Here is a 16,779-nt window from a genome sequence, read left to right on the forward strand (position 1 = left end):
ACATGGTGCTCAAATGTCAAAATATTCAGCCTAGATAGAAAAGTCAAAATTATTAATAGTTACAGGAAAATAAAGCTTTGGATTAAATAAAACAGATCACGTATCACATATTTTTCAACGTATACCAAAAATTATATTAGGTAATGAATATAAAAACTAATGAATATAAAAACTTTAAAAAGATGCTTAAAAGTCTAGGTGTAATATAGATGAGTTTATAACCCAAAAAAAGCCCTCTCTTTCGATAAGAATAAGAGAATTAGAATATTTACATTTAGATCCTAGTGCTGCCCACTGTCTGGCTAACTGACTTTATGCAAATTACCCTTTCAGAGCCTCGGTTTCTTCATCTCTTAAAAACAGAGTAACATCTACCTTACAGTATTATAGAAAGGATTAAATGAGAAACTGTATGGGACACCAAGCTTCTGTACACCTCCACTTGGATACACATCTCAAACTCAGTATGTCCAAAACCGACTTCATCTTCCCTTTCTCTGCCCCTGCTCTTCTTCCTATATTTTCTCCCTTAATGAATGGTACACCTCCCACCAAATCACACAACACAGAAACCTGTAAGTCGCTCTAAATTTCTCCTTCACTTTTATTTTCCTCATCTATATTCTCCTCCACTCCTAATATTAAATCCAGGACAAGGTCCTAAAGCTCTACGTAGTCTCTCATATTTACCCTTTATTTCTCATATCCACTGCTACTACCTGCCACCTGAATTTCTTACACTTAAGCAATTTATCTTCCATACCGATATCATAGAGAGCCTTCTAAAGTTGTTCAACAACATGGTTGAATCACTTCAATGATTCTGCACTCCCACAGCCTACCAAAATTGGAGAGAAAAACATTTAACCCCATCTTCAAGGCTCTTCACAATTTTGTCAATCTTATGTCATGCATTCCTCCAAACACCCATCAATCCTACACTTCACAAATGTGACGAACTGAAAATTACTTTCACTTCTTCAAACATACCATGTTGTTGAACAATTTACTTGTTACTCTCACAGCTCCTTTTGCCTACAATGCCATTCTCACCTTCACCAGGCAAATACCTAAGTTCCTTTCAACACTCAGGTTAAGCATTACCTTGTCTTAAAAAACTTTTTTGATACTGACTTTTCAACTCCACTAAAATAACTGACTCTTCTGATCCCCTCTGCATCGTATATGGTCATCTATAACAATGTTATCTCATCCAGTATGAATTAATGCTAAACACATTAATGCCCTAAAACTCATAGAAAGAAAATGTAATTCGATATGCAAAGGCCTGAGTTCAAGTCCTGACTCCATCGTCTACTTGTCATATAGCTCGGGAAAAGCTATATAATTTCTCTTTATCCCAGTTTCTGCATCTGTAAGATGAGGATACCACCATCTTAACATCATTTTTAAGATTCTACATGTTTAATATACGTAAAATTGGTCTTTAGTATCTTCCTGAAACCACACATCCAATCAATCACCAGGTCCTGCTGATTTGCATCTCTAATTCCTTCCACATATTTTCTATTCTGCTACCACTACTGTAGGGACCAGCCCCCACAGGGTCGGTGGGTTTTTCTCCCTGTGTGTGGAGACAAGATATTGTAGAAATAAAGACACTAGACAAAGAGATAAGAGAAAAGACAGCTGGGCCCGGGGGACCACTACCACCAAGACGCGGAGACTGGTAGTGGCCCCGAATGCCAGGCTGTGCTGATATTTATTGGATACAAGACAAAGGGGCAGGGTAAGGAGTGTGAGCCATCTCCAATGATAGGTAAGGTCACGTGGGTCACGTGTCCACTGGACAGGGGGCCCTTCCCTGCCTGGCAGCTGAGGCAGAGAGAGACAGGGAGAGAGAGAGACAGCTTACACCATTATTTCTGTATATCAGAGACTTTTAGTATTTTCACTAATTTTGCTAATATTATCTAAAAGGCAGAGCCAGGTGTACAGGATGGAACATGAAAGTGGACTAGAAGCATGACCACTGAAGCACAGCATCACAGGGAGACGGTTAGGCCTCCAGATAACTGTGGGCAGGCCTGACTGATGTCAGGCCCTCCACAAGAGGTGGAGGAGTAGAGTATTCTCTAAACTCCCCCGGGGAAAGGGAGACTCCCTTTCCTGGTCTGCTAAGTAGCAGGTGTTTTTCCTTGACACTGACGCTACCGCTAGACCATGGTCTGCTTGGCAACGGGCGTCTTTCCAGATGCTGGCATTACCACTAGACCAAGGAGCCCTCTGGTGGCCCTGTCCGGGCATAACAGAAGGCTCACACTCTTGTCTTCTGGTCACTTCTCACTATGTCCCCTCAGCTCCTATCTCTCTGTGTGGCCTGGTTTTTCCTAGGTTATGATTATAGAGCGAGGATTATTATAATATTGGAATAAAGAGTAATTGCTACAAACTAATGATTAATGATATTCATATATCATTATGTCTATGATCTAGATCTAGTATAACTCTTATTGTTTTATATATTTTATTATACTGGAACAGCTTGTGCCCTCGGTCTCTTGCCTGGGCACCTAGGTGGCTTGCCACCCACACACTACCATAGAAGTTTTAATTGCCTTTTATCTAGATTTCACAACAGCATGCTAACTTGTTCCCTGAACTAACCACCTCTATTTCTATGGTTTTCAACCTTAGATGCACATCGAAATCAACTAAGGGACTTTAAAAGGTACTAATATACGCAACTCACCCTCTGAGATTCTAATTCAATTGAATAGGAGTGTAGCTGTACATCAGTTTTTCAAAACATCCCAGATAACTCTAACGTTCAACTGGTTGCCCCCAATACTCCACAATTTTGCCATGCTGATATTCCTAAACCACAACTCTGAACAGGTTGGTTCCCTGCTCCAAAATCTTCAACAATTTCATACTGTGTTAACAACAAAGATCCCAAATAGTAAAAGTAGTATTCAAGGCCCTGTATGATCTGATTCAAAGAGACGCAATATAGGAAAGTGATTAAAGGTTCACCCCTGGAGCCAAAATGTATCCCAGCTCTGCTACTTACTAGATGTGTGTCCTTGTCTCTGTATCCTTGTAATTCTATCTATCTCATAGGGTTATTTTAAAGATTAAATGAGTTTATGGGCAAGGCATTTTGAATAGCTGGCGGCACACAGCAGAAATTTAATAAACATTAGTCATTATTCATTTCTAATAGCTTTATTTCCTACTAATTCCCCTAACGCAGCCAACAGTTTTACCCATAAGACCTAAATAAAACCTGCTCTAAACACAGTATAGGCATGAACCTAGGAAGGTACTATGTGTAGAATGTGCTTAATGAAGGTAGGTTAGTTTGCTGAACCCAATAAATGTTTAAATAAAATAAAATAAATTTAAAAAACATAAAAATTTTTTAAGTATTTTGATTTAACGTCCAACCAAATCTCCACTTGTCTGTCTAGTGACAGTAGAACAATGAAGGGATTTTTATCCATACCTCAACTTAGTAGGTTTTCATTAACTTGTGACTGCTTCAGAAGTCAACTTAAGTTTAATAGGGTGAAAACAGCAGCAATGGAGCAAGAGCAAGCTTGGGATGGGGGGATAAATTTATATATACGCATTTGCGTATGTACACACATACATATATATATATAATTTAATTTTGTGTGTATATGTATAAAAATAATATTAATCTTTTTGGGGGGAGGCAGAGTCTCACTCTGTTGCCCAAGCTGGAGTGCAGTGGCATGATCTTGGCTCACTGCAACCTCAACCGCCAGGGCTCTAGTGATCCTCCCACCTCAGCCTCTTGAGTAGCTGGGACCACAGGCACATGCCACCACGACTGGCTAATGTTTTTTATTATTTGTAGAAACAAGGTCTCACTATGTTGCCCAGGCTAGTCTTGAACTCCCAGGCTCAAGCAATCCTCCTGCCTCAGCCTCCCAAAGTGCTGGGATTACAGGCGTGAGCCACTGCACCCAGCCCAAAATTAAATTTTATGTCTATATGTATGTGTGTACACAGACAAACACATGCATATAAATTCATCACCCAATCCCCAAGCTTGCTCTTGCTCCATTGCTGCTATTTTCACCCTATTAAACTTAAGTTGACTTCTGAACCGGTGACTTTTGAAGCAGTCACAACTTAATGAAAACCTACTAAGCTGAGGTACGGATAAAAATCTCTTTATTGTTCTACTGTCACTAGAAAGACAGGTAGAGATTTGGTTGGACTTTTAACCAAATTTTATCTTCACATATCTCCAATATGCTGAAATTTGAATCCTTCACATTTCTTTCTGAGGTTTTATGGGACTCCCATGAATTTTTTTATTTTAATCTTAAATTTAAGATTCTTAACATACACCATTTTAATTAAGAGTTAAATGTGGAGCTGTGGGTGTCTAAGCTTTAATTATATCCTACTTATGAGAAGCTCTGGCATGTCTTAAAACTTGGGAGAAAGAGCAAATGACAATACTTTTAAAAAATCTTCATATGTTTAAAAGCTAAGTAGTTGCATTATTTATGGATACTGAAGGAAATAATAAGTATTTAAAGCCAGTTGTCCTCCCAAAGTCTAGATTAGCAAAACAAATAGCTTTGGCTATTCTCCTGTTAAATAATTTCACTGTCTACACTGAGTAAATGACACAGTCTGTTTTTTCAGGTGGTCCCTTAATAGTTCTATTTTTTAGTTTTTAAACTGTGTATCACATGTGACAAAGATCTTAATATGAATTAACTGTGCAACAGTTCTGTTCTTTTAAATCTCTGGTCCACTTTCAGCCTCTCTATACACAGAGAATGCAAAGCCAATAAAGAAGAAGCCAATTGCTTTTGCAAGTAAGAACTGAATTACTAGTGAAGTAACAAGTCCCCACCCGACCCTAGCCCCTGAACCCGTCCCTGGAGATGGAGAAAGTGGAGTATCACAGATAAAGGAAAGGCCAGGAGAAGGGAACAGGAGGAAGGGTTGGAAGTCAGCCATCTTTCTATGCTCTTTTCTCTCTAATCATTGAACACCCTGTTTTTACTATGAGCACAAAACATGATTTAATTCCACACAGAGGCATTAAACACAGTCCTAAGTAAGCATTTTTGCTTTTAAACTGTGCGTGTACACACATGCAGTACTGCTGCAGTACACACATACCAAATGCAGGCAGAGAGGCCAACTACTACCGTCCACTGCGCTTTCTCTCAAATGGGCTGTTTACAACTGAGGAGACAGTTTATGGATAAGAAGTGTGCTCAGAACAGAGATAAAGAAAAGTTCCCTAAGAAACAGAATATATAAGCAACTGGGGAAATGAGGTGGAAGCTATGATTTTAATAAAAAAGATTCTCTACCCTAAGACATGTATTCTCTAGATTGACCAAAATGGTGAAGTTAGTCCCTGGGCTCTTACCTTTCTATGTAGGACAGTATCAGACAAGGCAGTAATATTCCCAGAAGAATATTATTAAGAGAATATAAGCTCACAAACAAAAATAATATTCTAAGGAGCCCAAGTGCTGTGAAAGACAACAAACTGAACAATCTTGGTGAAAGAAAAGAAAATCAGTGAACCAAACTAATCAAAAACTTAATAAACATGTTTAAGATAAATGAGGATATTATAAAACTGAAGCATGAACAAGCAAATATTTTTAAAGCTGATAATACTGGGTATAAAAATATTATAGAGAAATAAAATATAGTAGGCTTGAAAAGCAAAATGAATATGATCCAATAATAAATTAATGAGCTAGAAGAATGATCAAGTAATTCAAAAAGAAGTCATCAGGAAGAAAAAAGATGGAAAATATACATAAGTTAAGCAAGATGAAAGAATGAAACAGAAGTGCCACATTCACAAAATAAGAGATGCAAAAGGAAAGCATAAAAGATTTAAATAGTAACAGAACACTAAATTTTAAATAATTCTGAAAACCTACACAGAATGAATACCTTTCTAGAAAAGACTTCCCAAGTCTCATCGCCAGACATACATTCATAAAACCACAGCCTCAACTGTATAAGGAATGGAAGAAAAAGGGAAAAAAACCTATTATTTGCAGATGATATGAATCAGACAAAATATTAAAACTAATGAAAAGTAAGCAGACATTCAACAAATATCTGTTAAATGACCAAATGAGAAAAGAAAGAAACAAAGTCAAAAAACTGCTGAAAGGTAGAGGTCCTGTCTCAACATAAAGCAGAGTTATAAAAAAGCCAGAGTTTATCTTGGTATCACTCCCTTATTCTTAAAGGCCCTGTCAATTCTTTCTTCTGCTCTCCCACCCCCAAACCTCATCTTCTTGGTTCCTTTTGTCATATCAGGCAGCTGTCAATTATTCTTTCTTAAAGTGTTAGTTGCTTAAGGCTTAGATGACCAACTCAAACTTTTGGGTCTCGAGTTTCCTTTATACTCTTAGAAACTGTTGAAGACTCCAAAGAGCTATTGTATATGTGGATTATGCCTAGTAATATTTTCTGAATTAAAAACAAATTTAATGGGAAATTTACTAACCACCTCAGCCAGGTGATCACGGTCAACAGCAAAGATAAGTTATGCTGACAGAATATACCCTTGGTATGATGTGATGAAAACGGCACTTTATCTCTGTGGTCTTCCTTCTCAAAATCCATTAAACTTAGTCTAATCATGAAAAACATATCAAACAAATTCCAGTTCAGGGATACTATGTAAAATAACTAACCAGTAGCCCTCTAAATAGTCAAGGTTCATTCAAAACAAAGAAAGTCTGACACACGGTCATAATCAAGAAGAACACGAGGAAACACGAGAACTAAATGTAACGTGACGTCCTGAATTGGATCCTGGAACATAAAAAGGACATTACGTAAAAACTAAGTAAATCTGAATCAAGTATGGATTTCTGTTAATAATGTATCAACATGAGTTCATCAATTACATCACATGTACCACACTAATATAAGATGTTCCTAATAGGCGAAGGGGGGGTACAACATATATGGGAACTCTATTATCTTTACAATTTTTCTGTAAACCTAATACTGTTCTAAAACAAAGTTTATTTAAAAATATATATATCTTAGAAAAAATTAAACTAAAAAAAAAAAAATTGAAAACAAAAGAATTCATGGCCGGGCGTGGTGGCTCACACCTGTAATCCCAGCATTTTGGGAGGCTGAGGATGGTGGATCACCTGAGGTCAGGAGTTTGGGATCAGCCTGGCCAACATGGTGAAACTCCATCTCTACTAAAAATACAAAACTTAGCCAGGCATGGTGGTGCGCCTGTAATCCCAGCTACTCCGAAGGCTGAGGTAGAAGAATTGCTTGAACCTGGGAGGCAGAGGCTTCAGTGAGCTGAGATTGCGCCTCTGCACTCCAGCCTAGGCAACAGAGTGAGACTCCATCTAAAAAAAAAGAATTCACAAACACACCCTCCAGTAGCCACCAGAGCAATGACATCATGTTTTATGTGGTCTCTGGAAAGTTCTACTGTGCCCTTATGAGGATAAAAAAGACAAATAATATAAAGTACCATGGTATTATTACAAAAAAAAATAATTTTTACCCCTCACAGATTCTCTGAAAGGGTCTTAGAGAGTCTCAGAGTCCTGGGAACCCACTTTAAGAAAATCTCCAAGAATAATAGAAACACAAAAGATGTGTGGCTGGGAATTCTGCTGTTACATTCTGTATGCCACTGGTTATTTCTCTTTCTTTTAAAAAGCTAACGCTTTCTCCAATGAGGCTCCCCAAATTTACTACAGAGTCCAATTATATACCTGAATGATTTTTACATTACTCAAGCCTCTAACAAGAATAACCATCTAATAAGGTAAGAAAAAAAAAAAGAAAAACGACATAATGAGATGGAATCTTTAGTACTCACACAATAGGTAATACTGAGCAATATATTCACACTTAGGAAGTTCAAACAATTACAAATATTTAAGTACTGCTAACAAAACTTTCAGAAGTTAAAGTAATGGAGATGTAAACAAAGTGTAACAGGCCGGGCACAGTGGCTCACACCTGTAATCCCAGCACTTTGGGAGGCCGAGGCGGGTGGATCACGAGGTCAGGAGATCGAGACCATCCTGGCTAACAGGGTGAAACTCTGTCTCTACTAAAAATACAAAAAATTAGCCGGGTGTGATGGCAGGCGCCTGTAGTCCCAGCTGCTCGGGAGGCTGAGGCAGGAGAATGGCATGAACCCAGGATCATGCCACTGCACTCCAGCCTGGGCGACAGAGCGAGACTCTGTCTCAGTATAACAAAGTATACCTATCAAATTATTTTGACCTTTTCTAAATGTCTCCCTTTAATAGAAGTTTCAATAAAGCTATAAAGTGGCAAAAGACAAAATACCTAACAAAATGTAGATTGGATTGTACATTTTAAAATAACTAAACGAGTATAATTGGATTGTAACACAAAGGATAAAAGCTTAAGGGGATGGATACCCCATCATCCATGTGATCATTACGCACTACACGCCTGTATCAAAACATCCCATATATCCCATAAATATATCCACCCACTACATGCACACAAAATTTTTTTAAAAATTAAAATAGATTTTTATTGCATTAAAAAAATGTATGTTGATTGGTTTGCTTGCTCAAAAGGTACAGACTAGTCATAATCATTCTTTCCAGCCTCCACTTTTCTAACCCAATTAGAATTCTAAGGTATACCACTATCGAACTAACAGATCTAGGCAATGATCATCAATGGTTGCTATTACCACATAAAGAGAGAGAATCAGACATTATGTGCCTCCTGACGGTTACATACAACACCATTTGTACATCATTATTGTCAAAAAAAATTTGAACCTTGATCTGTGCAAGCCTCTAATTCTAACAACCAACTTGCAGGAAATATAAGGGACTGATGAACACCTTAAACATCACCATGAGGGGAAAACTCATATTGTAGAAAACTCCACAGAATAAACTATCGTGTTTTTTCAATAAATTGAAAGGTAAAAATTAACAGATATCAGAGAGATTTAAAAGATTCAAAAAGACTTGTGACTTATCAACTAAGTCCAACACAACAACCTACTATAAAAAGAATATGAGAGGCCGGGCGCGGTGGCTCATGCCTGTAATCCCAGCACTTTGGGAAGCCGAGGCTGGCGGATCACCTGAGGTCGGGAGTTCAAGACCAGCATAACCAACACAGAGAAACTCTGTCTCTACTAAAAATACAAAAATTAGCCAGGCATGGTGGCGCATGCCTGTAATCCCAGCTACTCGGGAGGCTGAGGCAGGAGAATCGCTTGAACCCAGGAGGCAGAGGTTGCAGTGAGCCGAGATCGCACCGTTGCACTCCAGCCTGGGCAACAAGAGTGAAACTCCATCTCAAAAAAAAAAAAAAAAAAAAAGAATATGAGAGAACTAGGGAAGTGCAGGCACTGAATAATTATCTGACTAAAGAGTTATTAATTTTTAGGAATAATGTATTTATGATCAAAGTTTTAAAGTCTTTATATTTTGGAGATATATACGGACAGTAAATACTTATGAATACAATGATTTATCTAAGATTTGTTCAAAAACTCTGGCTTAGGAAGGTGGGAGTATAGATGAAACAATGTCAACCCAAGTTGATAATTGTTGAAGATGAGTAACGGGTATATTGGGGTACGTTCTACTACTCCATTTCAGTTCAAGAATAACTTCTATTAACAATCTTGTATGTATGATTAATACAAACTGTTAGAGTTAGCAAGCAGCTGTTGGGAAGATGAAGTTATTTTAACATGAGAAAATAAGAATGTAAGTAATAAACTGGTGACTAAAATCTTCACAGTTATTTTAACTTTACATAAGGAGATCCCTGCAACTTAAGAATTTTCATTATTTAGGACTTCAATCTAGCTGGCAACTCCTCAGGTTAGATGCCTGGGCAGACCACAGACTTTGGGTTATCCAACAACAGGACCCACTTCCAATAGGTTAGGTTACTCCAGAGGTTAATACTGGCTCTGGAGGAAAGAACAATGGCCTCCCAAAGATGTCCACACCCTAATCCCTGGAAGCTGTGAATGTTACCTTCTGTAGTGAAAGGGGCTCTGCAGATGTGATTAGGTTAAGGATCTTGATATAGGGCAGTTATCTGATTTTCTGAGTGGGTTATGTAACTGAGCTCAATGTAGTCATAAGTATCCTTATAAGAGGAAGCAAGAGGGCCTAAATGAGCAGCAGGGTATGTGATAACAAAAGACAAAGGTTGAAGTGATACAAGGAAGGGGCCATGAGCCAAAAAAATGAATGCATTCTCTAGATACTGATAAAAGCAAGAAAATGGATTCTTCCCTCAGAGTCTTCAGAAGGAAAACAACCCTGCTAACACTTTGCTTTTAGATTTCTGACTTCCAGAACTGCTAAGAGAATAAATTTGTGTTGTTTTGAGCCTCTAAATCTGTGGCAATTTGTTACAGTCGCAATAGGATAAGAGCACAACGACCAACGGTAAAATTTAAAGAAGTGCTATTGTACAACAATACTTTCAGAGGATTAGTAATTGGCATATGGATAAATTATCATTAAACTTGAATGCACAAATGCCTTAGAGGCCAATTATTGGGAAGTTGTACATAAAAAACTATTGTTGTTACAGCCTGGGAAACATAGCAAGACCCTGCGTCTATTAAAAAAAAATTTAGAAATTAGCCAGACAGAGTGGGGCAGGCCTGTAGTCCAAGCTACTCTGGAGGCTGAGGTGGGAGGATCACTTAAGCCCAGGAATTCAAGGCTGCAGTGAGCTAGGATCACACGACTACAGTCCAGCCTGGGCAATGGAGCAAGACCCTGTCTCTGCCAAAAATTTAAAAATAAAAAAAATGTGAATACTATTGTTAGAAAGATGCTATCACTAACACCACATAATACACTAAATCAATAATCATAATAATGAAGTTAATCTAATAGTATTTATAACAGGACAAAAACAGCAATATTTTAAAACTGTGACCCACTCAAAATAATACTTGCTGTAGCAAAAAGTGGTGTAATTCCATTAATTTGCATGCACAAGCTCTAAAATGTTGCTAATTTTTATAGATAGCTGAGCTTCTTAGAAAACGATTTAAGGCTTTGAATAAACTCTAATAACACAGCAATTTTACTTTATGATCACCAAATCTAAATTATGAATAACTCACCTAGTATGTAAAAATCAGTTACAGGAAGTTGGATCATCTCTAGGCTCTCCAGGAAGACACTCATTGACTATATTCTAAGAATTGCTGAACTAAATCATTTTTGCAGTTGCTTCCACTTCAGAAAGCTTTTGGATTCAAGGTACCCAACCTGAATTAGAATCTTAAAGATTTTCTCAACTGAGAGCATAAAAAAGATTCATACATATTTTTTAAATTGTTGCTTTCTTCTAAAAAATCATTTATAAAATCAATTTTTAATACAATAAAAGATTTTGCCCTCTAATAAAACTTATGAAGCAGTTTCCTTTGCTTCAAGAGATAAAAGAAATAATACTTCGGAAATACTTCAAAAGATAGGCCGGGTGCAGTGGCTCACGCCTGTAATCGCAACACTTTGGGAGGCTAAGGCGGGCGGATTACTTGAGGTCGGGAGTTCGAGACCAGCCTGACCAACATGGAGAAACCCTGTCTCTACTAAAAATACAAAATTAGCCGGGCGTGGTGGCGCATGCCTGTAATCCCAGCTACTTGGGAGGCTGGGGCAGGAGAATTGCTTGAACCCAGGAGGCAGAGGTTGCAGTGGGCCAAGATCGTGCCATTGGACTCCAGCCTGGGCAACAAGAGCGAAACTCCGTTTCAAAAAAAAAAAAAAATCAAGATAGAGTGACTATCCTTAAGTTGAGGAACATATTCAATTTTCTCTAATCTACAAAGATATTTCACTTCTTTAGTCTACCTCAATCAGGTCATAAAACTTTGACTCTTTAAAGCATTTTGAGCAGTTAATTTCTAGAGTGAAAACTGTAAACTTTCAAAAGATAGTTTAAGACATATATTAAAAAGTATTCTCATGTTGTGTGGCATATAAGTACCACATATAGAAAGATAGATTTAACCTATACTTTTTAGTACCTGCCATCTAAGACAAACAGCACTACCAGAAAAATAGAACCATATGCAACTAGAATAACAAGTGAGCAAATGTGTTTTAAAAATATATAGTATTGGGCAGGGCACGGTGGCTCATGCCTGTAATCCCAGCACTTTAGGAGGCCGAGGCAGGCGGATCATGAGGTCAGCAGTTCAAGACCAGCCTGGCCAATATGGTGAAACCCTGTCTCTACTAAAAATACAAAAATTAGCCGGGCATGGTGGCGCTCGCCTGTAGTCCCAGCTACTCAGGAGGCTGAGACAGAAGAATGGTGTGAACCCGGGAGACGGAGGTTGCAGTGAGCCGAGATTATGCCACTGCACTCCAGCCTGGGTGACAGAGCAAGACTCTGTCTCAAAAAATAACATATCGTATTGGCTGGCTGCAGTGGCTCATGTCTGTAATCCTAGCACTTTGGGAGGCTGAGGCAGATGGATAGCCTGAGGTCAGGAGTTCCAGACCATCTGGCCAACATGGTGAAACCCCGTCTCTACTAAAAATACAAAAAAATTAGCCTGGCGTGGTGGCGTGCACCTGTAATCCCAGCTACTCGGGAGGCTGAGGCAGGCAAACTGCTTGAATCAGGGAGATGGAGGTTCCAGTGAGCCGAGACCATGCCACTGCACTCCAACCTGGGCAACAGAGCGAGACTCTGTCTCAATAAAAAAAAATTTGTATTATGTTCAAGAAGGAAAGCAAATGAATAATAAAGTCAGATTTCTTCCACAACCTCACCCCAAGATCACTGTAATAGTCTTTTTTTTTTTTTTTTGAGACAGCGTTTCACTCTTGTCACCCAGGCTGGAGTGCAATGGCATGATCTCAGCTCACTGCAACTTCAGCCTCCCGACTTCAGACAATTCTCATGTCTCAGCCTCCCGGGTAGCTGGGATTACAGGTGCCCGCCACGCCACCTGGCTAATTTTTGTATTTTTAGTAGAGATGGGGTTTCACCATGTTGGCCAGGCTGGTTTTGAACTCCTGACCTTAGGTGATCTGTACGCCTCGGCCTCCCGAAGTGCTGAGATTACAGGCGTGAGCCACTGAGCCCGGCCTTGTAATACTCTCTTAATATTCACTCCTCCAAATCATTTTATACACTGCTTTCAGATTCATCTACATAAAAATACTAAATGACAAACCATTACTTGCAGAATCAAATCCAAAATCCCTGGTCTAGCACTCAAAGCCTTCCATAAATTTGGTCTCTATCTGGCATATCCATCATTATTCCTCTAAACATCACTCACTTCCTTCCATCCTGCCTTAATATTTTTTACTAATTATACCCTGAATAAACTGAGCAATTAATTCCCTATTTAGCCTTGCCACTTGCTATTCTCTCACCTGGCATGCTTTCCTTGCTCATTTTCAATCCTATGATCCCTACGTTCATGTGCAATTCAAAGTTTATGTTCTCTTAAGAAAGCTTCTCCAACTACTCTAGTGTGGAGCAATCACTGAATCTTCACAGGCTTCTCCTGACTTTTAATTATTTATCTTTTTGTAGAGAAGGGTTAATATTAATAGTTATAATAACAATAAAAACAGTTGCTTTTATTTAATGGATGTTTACGTATGTGTAGCCTTGTAATAGGCACTTCATAGACATATTTTCTCAATTAATATTGAAAATAACTTTGGGAGGTAGATATTACAATTATCTCTATTTATAAGGAAACTAGAAACCTGGAGAATTTACTACCCAAGTCATACAACTAAGTGACAGGGCTCAGATTTTAACATGTAGCTACTAAATGTCTTACAGAGCTCACGTTCTGATCCACTTCTCCCAGATCTAAACAGTAACTAGCTTAGACCAAGCAGTTCAAAGGTGATTATTTTATAGTTAACTCAAAAGTGGACCTCAACGTTAGTTTCAAATACAGAATATTTCAGTAGTTTACACTGAAATTATTGGTATTATTTTCTCTAAAATTAGCTATAATATTTCACAGAAGGAACCTAATGAACAAGAAAAGAAAAACTGTTCTCACTACTTGTATTTCTATTATTTTTTTGAGATGGAGTTTCACTCTTGTTGCCCAGGCTAGAGTGCAGTGGCGCGATATCAGCTCACTGCAACCTCTGCCTCCCAGGTTCAAGCGATTCTCCTGCCTCAGCCTCCTCGGTAGCTGGGATTACAGGTGCCTGCCACCACGTCCGGCTAATTTTTTTGTATTTTTAGTAGAGACAGGGTTTCATCATGCTGGCCAGGCTGGTCTCGAGCTCCTGACCTCAGGTGATCCACCCGCCTCAGCCTCCCAAAGTGCTGGGATTACAGGTGTGACGCACCGTGCCCGGCCTCTCACTACTTTTCAAACAACTTTTAACTTCTCAATATCAACAAAATTTGGAATAGTAAATGACTAAGACCGGGCGCAGTAGCTCACGCCTGTAATCCCAGCACTTTGGGAGGCTGAGGCAGGTGGATCATCTGAAGTTGGGAGTTTGAGACCATCCTGACCAACATGGAGAAACCCTGTCCCTACTACAAATACAAAAAATTAGCCAAGCGTGGTGGCACATGCCTGTAATCCCAGCTACTCAGGAGGCTGAGGTAGGAGAATTGCTTGAACCAGGAGGCGGAGGTTGCGGTGAGCAGAGATCACGCCACCGCACTCCAGAAATGACTAAAACTTTATTACTTTAGCCAAAGGAGTCTGGTAATAAAATGTAATAACATTTACTTGGATACATACTTTGAAAAGTAACAACAAATTTTAAGACACTTTATTCAGAAATATAGGTATGTAGTCAACATCGTAGTAGTAAACTATTCAGAGACAGACAGATTTCAGTTCTATCGCTTAAGCTGTGAAGTCTTAGAGAAGATAATTAACCTCTCTGAGCCTATTTCCCTACCTCTAAAAGTGAGGATAAACAAATATCTACCTTTAATAGCTGTTATGAGGACAGTCTAACAAAGCATACACTTAAAAACAGCAACTGATATTTTTAATATCACTAGAAGACCAAAAGTATTTGAGTTGAAAGAATCTAAGTCCATTAGATATAAAAAAAGGTAAAGTTTATCATAAAATAAACATTAAGTTCTACAGACAAGGCTTAATATTAACTTTTCTTCTGAAATTATAGTAAAAATAAGGTAACTTACCATCCGTTTTTCATTTAAATCAATGTGACAACAGCCTTCTTCATAAGCCAAGAATTTCCACACCCATTTTCTTCTCTACTAACAATTTATTTTAAAGTTTAACTTTTTTTGATCATTTAAGAACCCCAAACAAGACTGAACCAGGAATTCAAGAAAGGCTGGGACCAAGTTAATATTAGTCAGCAAAACTGCATTTTGCTATCAATCATTAGACTGTTCCTACACTGGAGCCTGAACAAAGGACATTCACTAAACTAAAATTTACAAACACCTCAATCTAATAGTGACTCTCAATTCCATAGCAATATAAAAGACATAAAAGTTGGGCTCTACCTTATTCCAACAATGTAAATTTGTTAAAGAATCTACCACCTAACTAATGATAAAGCTACCAGCTGACTACATTTTACTGAAGGGGGCACCTTTACTTTAGGTAACAGAAATATTTCTAAGACTCTATACATCAATATATAATGGAGTCACTCAAAATGCAACAAGAGAATTGAAAATGAAATTATTCTGGAGTAAAATCTTTTTGTACAGTGAGAAAAAAATGACAAATCATCATTTAGTCCATCCTACTAGTGATTTTTTTTAAATGTATTGGGTAAGGTATACTTTTCCTGCTACCCACTACTTGTTTAATTTCAGAATTCAATTACGATCACAGGGCAGAAATGTTTATTAAATCTTTATATTTTTATAAAAAGAATATATATGGCAATTGCTCTTATTTTAACTGTTTCATTCCCACTATTACTCATAGCTGCATGTGATTTGAGATTTGGAGGCATTTAATTTCCTCAAATGTTAACATTCTCTTGATTTCACTTAAGACAAAGAGGTTTTGGGAGAAAACAAATTATTCTATCAGTATGTCTTTCACTATATGGCTGGAAGGATAGGTAAAATAAGAGGAGGAGGATGGAGCAGAAATATCAGAAAACTGGTGTGCTCCAACAAACTTTAAGCTATTTGTAATTTTCATTTTTTTTTTTTTTTTTTTTTTTTTAGAGACCGAGTCTGACTTTGTCGCCCAGGCTGGAGTGCAGAGGCGCTATCTTGGCTTACTGCAACCTCCACCTCCCAAGTTCAAGCAATTCTCGTGCCTCAGCCTCCCGAGTAACTGGGACTACAGGCATGTGCCACCACACCTGGCTAATTTTTGTATTTTTAGTAGAGACAGGGTTTCGCCATTGTTGCCCAGGCTGGTCTTGAACTCCTGAGCTCAGGTAATCCACCCATCTCGGCCTCCCAATGTTCTAGGATTACAGGTGTGAGCCACCATGCCTAGCTAGCTATCTGTAATTTTCATATCATTTAAAGTATCTGTAATTCTCAAGGAGTTAAAGCATTATTTTAAAAATACTTTTTAAAAGTTTGTTTTTAATATATTTTAAAAACAAAACCCTAGCTTACATCAAACACTTCACAGTTACAGATGATAGAACCTATGTCATATTTGAACTACTCACCGAAGTTCGATCAGGTTCTCCATCCGCCAAACCTCCCTCCATAATGAAAGAAGATAGGTTTATGCTTCTCTTTCCATTAATGTGCAGCCATTCTGTAAATCTGCAAATCCTAAAA

General features: G+C 38.2%; 1 protein-coding gene across 6 annotated transcripts in view; it reads right to left on the reverse strand.

Annotated features, from left to right (window-relative positions):
* The window catches only part of OSBPL8 (oxysterol binding protein like 8), a 208,020-nt gene that overhangs the window by 119,062 nt on the left and 72,179 nt on the right, over nt 1-16,779 (reverse strand). For all 6 annotated transcript variants that reach the window (XM_003832884.4, XM_008958354.6, XM_055095924.2 and 3 more), the window contains exon 2: nt 16,665-16,773. In XM_003832884.4, coding sequence (XP_003832932.2) covers nt 16,665-16,706 — 42 coding nt within the window. In that variant the 5' untranslated portion in view covers nt 16,707-16,773. The remainder of the gene's footprint in view (nt 1-16,664; nt 16,774-16,779) is intronic.

This window comes from Pan paniscus, chromosome 10, assembly GCF_029289425.2.
Source record: "Pan paniscus chromosome 10, NHGRI_mPanPan1-v2.0_pri, whole genome shotgun sequence".
NCBI lineage: Eukaryota > Metazoa > Chordata > Mammalia > Primates > Hominidae > Pan > Pan paniscus.